The 7,509-nt window shown below is 42.2% G+C and overlaps 1 protein-coding gene across 1 annotated transcript; it reads right to left on the bottom strand.

The window, feature by feature from the left end:
* Positions 1–2,380: 2,380 nt before the first annotated feature.
* Positions 2,381–6,889, bottom strand: Gng11 (G protein subunit gamma 11). Its single transcript, XM_021663600.2, has 2 exons — positions 6,369–6,889; positions 2,381–2,799 (listed from the first exon to the last, which is right to left on the bottom strand). Exons 1-2 carry the CDS (start codon positions 6,462–6,464, stop codon positions 2,674–2,676), a joined length of 222 nt encoding a protein of 73 aa, XP_021519275.1. The 5' UTR covers positions 6,465–6,889; the 3' UTR covers positions 2,381–2,673.
* Between the last annotated feature and the right edge of the window lie 620 nt (positions 6,890–7,509).

Here is a 7,509-nt window from a genome sequence, read left to right as displayed (position 1 = left end):
GCAAATGAAGCAAACACAGCACTGACAAAATCAGACACCAAAATGAATGAATGAGAATGAACACAGAGCTATTACCAGTGAACTTTGACAAAAATACAGAAGCCGTTTAAAGAAGGCTTGATAGACTTTTCAAAAAAGGGTGTTAGAGCCGGGGGTTATCCTCTCAGAAATCCATAGACACCTGAGACCTCTGTCAAAACAGTGCTACTTACGTGAAAACTGACTGGAAATGACTACACACTTATAACAGAAAACTTTTAGAAGCCATGTGGGAAAAAGTATTTGAGGCTAAGAACATGCTTATAAGTTTTAGATTTGACACAAAAAGAATGATCCAAAGGAGAAGGATTTAATAAATTGTCTTGAGCCCATAGATTTTAAAACTCAATGCATAAAACATAGCAACCATTCATGGTCTAATGCTGATTGATTACACAATTGTATAGTTGAAAGGAAGTGAACGCATGATTTAAACTCTGCTTAATAAATTCTCACTTGCTAAATGTTCTTCTTTAACATATTCAAATACATATTTTTTCATATTTTCCCATTGCAAGTTATCATTTATCACTTGAAACACAAGATACTATGCTTCTCTGTGTTAGCTAGTTTGCAGTGATGAAACGGAACAAAGACATATTTTGCAAAAACACCTACAAGCTTAGTTATTTATTGGGAAAACAGTAGTTGGCTGAATAATTTTTTTATGCGATTGAAAGAAACACAAAATGTGGGGTGTGGAATTGTCGTGAAGGGAAAATTGGATGGAAAAAAGAGGATCCAGCTTGGTGTGTGGTTCTCTCAAGCACTTAGGAAACAAAAGTTCTGTTTCAACCTCTATGAAGAACTGCTGAGGATGTAGCATGAGTAACCAGAATACATGTTTGCTTCCTTATGCAAAAAAGAAAGCCTGATACACAACTATAAAGAAATGGCTCAGCTTATCAGAATTAAACTCAATATGCACCAAGATACTAATCACGTGTCACATTAAATGTTAAGTGACAGCAGAAACACACCTCAGTCATCAGTTGTTCCATGGTGCTTGGAAGAAATATGTCCGTGCTACTCTTAATTCCCACCCCGGACCCCAATACACACTCTTTCTGCGGTAGATGGTGCATTGAGCTAAAATTATCCCCAGGCTCTCAGCAACCTCAACTAATGTCATCACTTGGAAAATGGCAGGAAACAGTCCCTGGGTTAAGTCTGATATAATTACTTTTTCAAAAGCCTGAGTATCCTGTTCCCTTATCAACAGGGGAAAAAAAACAGACTTTCTAAGGGAGGTTGATGGACAGCAGGAAGCTATTGGAGGCACGGGTCCTCTGGTTTGGCTTGAAAGAAAAACCTGCAAACCTAACCGAGGGAAAGCACACACTGGATGAGATTTACGGGCTTCAAGTGCCACATTCAATACCATAGAGAAGGTCAGCAACTATACCTGGTTGAACTCATTTGTAAAGATTTTGTTTTACTTTTGTCCCAAATCTGTAGCAATCCCCAAACAAGAGACAGGAGGAAATGAAAAAGCTTTTTCAAGAGGAAGAAAGTTCTCTTTCATTGAGGTCTTAGTCACAGGCGCTTTCATAAAGGACTTCTACAGGAACTGCATCTGGGCTGTCCTCCTCCTGCCTAAAACTACGGAAGCTCATGGTGGGAAGTGGAGGAGCCACTAACTGGAAGAGGGAGCTTGCAGTGCGCAGCAGCAGAGCCGGATGAATGGAGTACATGTTGAGTTTCCACAAACTGACAAGAACACATCCAACTGATTTTTAATGCTTTGGAGAAGGTTGAGAAAGGGGGGGGGGGGGTGTTTAACTGGGCCTGCAATGAGCTGGTATGTGGATGAAGAGTATTCAAACATCTTCTCAGACAGGACAGAACTAGAGCAGAACCATCCCCAGACCTGGAGAGAACAGGGGCTGTAGTTTTGGGTCAGCAAAAGAGCTAGCCCTGGCAGCCAGAGGTGGCCACCTAACCACTGCTGGGAGGATGGTTTTCTTTCCGAATCACACTCCTGTCCCTTCCCCAAGGACACTGCTTCGGGGACACTTTGAACCAAATTCACATGATCCAAACCCCAGGAAGTGCTGAAGTAGACTCGGTTTGGCACAGTTCCTGGCTCACAGCCTGACTGCTGTTAATGTCATTAGGAGCTCTACCCCTTCAGCTCCCTAACAGCTGACGTTCCATCAAACATGTACCAGAAGTCAGAATTTTGGCATCGTAAACACATGGACTGGGGAGAGCTGGACTGGAAAACATGTCATAACATTTGCCTAATCTTAGGATTCAAAGCCCCAGACACTAGATTGGTCACAGAGGGAAACTCAAGGGTTAATGAATGAAAAGTGCTTTCTTAAATCACCACTACTAATTTCCCCAAGACAAAACTTTATTGGAGGCAACAAGCAGTATACTGAAAGGGGAGAGCCAGCCGTGCTTTCATCCCAGAGGTGCACATCGGATGTCCCACCCTCTGAAGAGCGTGTGTCGTAAGCAAAGACGAGAAGCAGATATGTTCCATACATGACCTGCTTGGAGAGTGTTTTTGCCAGTTTTTCAATTTCATTTTTTCCTTCTTGAACACACACTTTGGCTTCATTTGGGGGAAGATTAAACCAAAGAACAACCTGCCCCAGCTGAGAACGGAGTTTGCCCCAGAGTTAATTAGGAAATGACACAGCTGCCCTTTTCTTTAAAGGGATTCTTGTCTTCTGGGATCCCTTTCACCAGGGGATCCTCTCCAGAACGTTCTTCGATGTAATTCTTTATTTCCTCAGAGCATTTAGACACCTGGAGCATAGAAAGAGGGAAATCAAATGAAAGAAATCAGGTCAAGGACATTGAACTTTGCCACTGGTTTTTATGAGGTTCTTATAGTTTTGTAAACTAGCTTTAGGTTTTTTTTTTAAATATCTATTTAAAAAATTCTACCTCCACTTCTTTTATTTTATTCTGTTTATGTATGTGATACAATCTATGAGAAAAGTACTTTTGTTGTCCAAGAAATACTTGAAGTTATTGTTTATCCATGAAACTTTCTATTCATACTTGGCCAATGATTTCCTTACTCTCTAAAATACAAACATGACCGATCTATCTTGTTCAGATGCTCTGGATAACAGGCAGGTGTTAGCCAGGCTGGGATGTGAAGGTTGTGTCCCACTACAGTTCTCACAGACAACTATGTGCCCTACCCCAGACCTCCCTGTGTCCACAGTGATGCTCATACTAATGAAAGTGGCTCTCTGTCAGGAACAATTCCACATTTGGCTAAGGCTGAGGATCTGGCTTGCTTCCATGTATGTGGACCTATCTGCATTGCCCACGTGGCACGCCTGGGTTGGTTACCCAGAGGCTATTTAAGCTGTGGGCTGGCTTCCCCAGGGTCCGAGGATTGTTCAAGGTTCCTGAATAAACTGCATTGAAAAAAAAAAAACAAAAAAAAAAAATAAAAAAAAAGAAGTACTGCTGAAGTAGTCTTTGACAGAAGTTTTGGTAATGTTCCTAAATTTATTGCAACTATTTGTATAATAAAAATTTCTTTTGTTTAAAAAAAAAAAAGAAAGTGGCTGGCGGGAAAGGTCAGATTTGTCTACCCTTCTCACTCTGAGTCCTGCGTCAGAACTCTTACAAGTAAAACAATGATTATAACAAAAGCTTTGCAAGAGGCTAAGCAGGGTTATCTGAGACTCTGGCACTTGGGGAATCAGCTTAAACTTTTCTTCTTATGGGACAGGACTGAATAGTTTCTTTTCTTTTTTTTTAATTCTATTCTTAAGAGACAAGTATGCAGGTTTAAGTTGTTTTTTTTTTTTTAAGAGAGAATAGATGAGAAATGAAAAGCAAGGTTGAGTGTCTTCAAAAAGCTCTGTTTTGTGAGTTAGAAGTTTGAAGTAAAAAGTGGGTGCTTCCAACAATGGTTTGTTTGTGCCTTTGAGTGTCACTAAACATTTTTACATATAGCTCTCCAAACATGAAGAATTATTTATACATAAGTGCAGGTACCACATCATGCACACTTAGGAAGCATAAACTAGTAATTAAAAAGAATGATATTCAGAAACAAACTGAAATAGAAATCTCATTGTTTCATTATTTCTTCCCCATGCCCTGGAGCACTGCTTGCATGTGTAGAACCCACTGGTCTGAAATTCAAACTAGGTCAAACAATTACAGGAATGAATGTGATGATAAATAGTATCTTCCCCGAGACGCTAACTAGAGCTGGTGGAGGGAGTGTTAAAACCTGGAGCCTGTAGTTCCGGTGAAACACCTGGGCAAGATCAGGTTTTGCAGAGCCTCTTTCAGTGAGTTTCAGGAAAGCTCTCTAATATCCAAAAGTGGATCCTTTCTCCTTCTGTAATCAAGAGGACACATCTGCCCAATAATTAATTAGCTGGAGATAGATGTAACCTGCACACAGCGTCTCCTTGGCCTGAGCAGAGCACAGGCCTCAGGTGTTAACCAAAGATCGACAGGATTACTGGAAGGGCAGCAGAAGAATCACTCTTGAAGCATCTGCCTCACGGTTCTCTGTGGTTTTAAGTGAGGGACTAGTTATCCTCTCTTGGGCTGAAGGGTTTTTCTCCTTTCAAGTGAGGGCTTGAGTGGAATCTAAGTGCCACCCACAGTGTCTACTCGGCACTAATATAATCCTCCAGACTTCATACTGAAAATAAAATGTTTGAGAACTGCGCGGACTTAGATGGCCCTCGTTGTGCCCAAGAAGAATCATCTTAAATCTTCCTGTCTTTCTAGCAGCCGCCTCAAGTTTTCCGAGTTGGAAAGCCTATGACATGGGTGTGTCCCAGGGGTGGGGTGACTGTAAGTGGGGAGAAGCTGTAAGTAAGTGACGCTTAATTTTTTTACATAGACATACCCAGGATGCTGCCTGAAGTCTAAGCTGAAACTTGAAGAGGATCCTAAATATTCAGACAGCCCAGCTTTGCAAAGGCAATGTGTTAACTTCAGCAAACGCAATTGTGTTTAATGTGCAAGCAATCCCTCAATCTGACAATGGACACACTGGGAGCTTTGTCATCAGCCAAAACAGCCCCCTCAAGAATCAAGATTATCCCATGGTCCAGTCAACTGGCTTCTTCCTCTAGTCCCATGATTTCTTAAAAGTTACAGGAAACCTATCACATCCCACAGCAAAATCTAGTAGTAGTGTGAATCTGTATGAAGCAAAGGGCTAGATCTGAGGGGGAAATACATTAAAAAAAAAAAAGTGAAACTCAAAAACTTTGGGCATCTTCCAGTCATCACTGAAGAATATTGAGATTTTTATTATGCCTGTGTTTGGTGCCTGTTTATACTATTTGCTTCATTTCCATTCCTTCTTTTTTTTTTTTTTTTCAAATATTAAAGTGTAAACAGAAGATAAAACTCAAAGAGCCCGGGGTGTGGCTCAGAGGAGACCTCATACACACTGCCCTTAGTTTGAACGATAGCAACCCCAAACTTTAAAAAAAAAAATCAGTTTTAATTTTCTTGTTCTGAAGAATAGAATAATTTCCTTCAAAATGAAGAAACTACCCAAAAGCCCTTTTCTAAACTACAAGTTGCCTGGCAGAGTAAGAAAAGAAGGGAATGTGTAATAAAGCCTCCTACTACCAGCAAAAAAAAAAAAAAAAAAAAAAAAAAAAAAAGAGGTAAAAATTCCAAGCCTTCCATGGAGTTTCAGTGGAGACTCCTGAACATTTTTTTTTAATCTTTATTTTTTTTTCATTGACTGGCCAGGCTGGCCTGGAACTCCTGATTCTCCTGCCTCCACTTCCTAAGTGCTTGGGAATTACAGGCATGTACCACCACACCCAGACTGTAAATATTTTTTAGTTGGCAACCATATGCCCTTTAGTATAAATGTAACTTCGTGTTTTTAAGTAAGTACAGAAAACCCCATATTAATCATCTGCACACTTACAAGACAAATTGAAATTGCATAAAATTTTCAAATATGTAACAGAAATTCGGGCAGTTTGCTCTAAAGTCCCCAGTGGAGTCAGGGTCTTTGCAAAATCAAAGCTGGTTGGGAGATTTTAAAATGTGGTTTTAGAAAAATTCTCTCCGACACCACCCTTTCCAGAATGGAAGCCAGATGCCTATTAGGCATTTATTTGTCTCCCCTGTTTGGGACATCTCCCTTGTCTTGATGACATTTCATCGTATATTCTTTATTAGTTCCTGGATCTTTTCACCTTTTGTTAATTTCCCTATATCATCTCGTAGCTGCCAGCCTCTACTAGAGCCCTCTTAAAAAGGAGCTGCCAGAAGAGAAAAAAACAAACGTTCTAATCAGGAAACCCTGATCTTGGCACATTTCTGAGAGGGAATTCTGGAATGCTGCCTTGTCTTACCTGTTGTCTCTGCAACTTCACTTCTTTGCGAAGTTGCTCAACCTCCATCCTCAGCTTTTCCTTTTCCGGCAGATCCTCGATGTGAAGGGCAGGCATCTTTCTTTGCCCCAGAACTGGGCCCAGAAGTCAGCCCCAGAACTGGGCTCTGAAGTCACTTGCGCAAGAGAGCCACTGGAAGCGCCTCGAAATGGGCCGCTTCCCCAAATACCCGCCGGCCCAGGCTACCCGCCCCCAGCGCGCAGGACGTGACTGGCTCGGGAACCGCAGCTCCCGGCTCCCCGGGGACTCGGCTTCCTGCCCAAGCCTGCTGCTCCCGATGGCCTTTCCCAGAGTCCAAGCAACTTCAAGGCAGCTTCTCCAGACCCCACCAGCCCTGGAGCTCCAGGCAGCTTGCTGAGGGTTAAGTAGGAGGCATCCTCCTGGCTGCTCCGCCAGACCCTGCAGGGCCAAGTCGCAGCTCTGGGCAAGCCTGGCCAGGGACCCTTACCACGCCCAGGGTTGCTGCTGGGCTGGACACAAAAGTTTTACTTTTGTCCCTTTACTGTGTGTGTGTGTGTGTGTGTGTGTGTGTGTGTGTGTGTGTGTGTGTGTCCAACTTACATCCGGGTTTTGTTTAAAGCCAGGAAAAGGACACCACTCAGCAGGAAATAACGGTCCTTCACCTCTTCAAGTTTAAAAATACACAGCGTATAACTTTTCCATGTAGTGGGGAAAGTGGATATTTGGAGAAAGAAAAGAAGCTCAGTGTGGAACTCAACTAGGTCTCAGAAGTACCTATCAGATACTTGCATCCTTACATTTCATGTGGTTTGCTAAAAGCTTAAAAGGCCTTTCACAAAAATATGCTTGGAGGAAAGAAGTGGTTTGGGATACGGGTGTTTCCTGTCGTTAAGTGACCATCTGCCTTCTCAGGAATAGAGTTTTCACTTTTTGGGAAGGAAGACGTTCAGTAACTCCGGGACGCTAAGAGGACACCATGAGAAGTCTAACAGAGGCTTAAAGCCCCCTCCCATGTTCCTCCCATCCTCCAAGGCTTGGTAGAAGATGTCTACAGGAGGGGACAGTTTTCTTCCTTTAAGGTTTTTAATGCTTAGTGGATTTCCTCTCCTGGGAGTAGGCCGTGGAGTCACTTAGGATAGCT

This window comes from Meriones unguiculatus, chromosome 21 (assembly GCF_030254825.1).
Source record: "Meriones unguiculatus strain TT.TT164.6M chromosome 21, Bangor_MerUng_6.1, whole genome shotgun sequence".
Lineage (NCBI taxonomy): Eukaryota > Metazoa > Chordata > Mammalia > Rodentia > Muridae > Meriones > Meriones unguiculatus.
The sequence above is the reverse complement of the archived record's forward strand: the minus strand, read 5'-3'. Positions and strand labels throughout refer to the sequence as shown.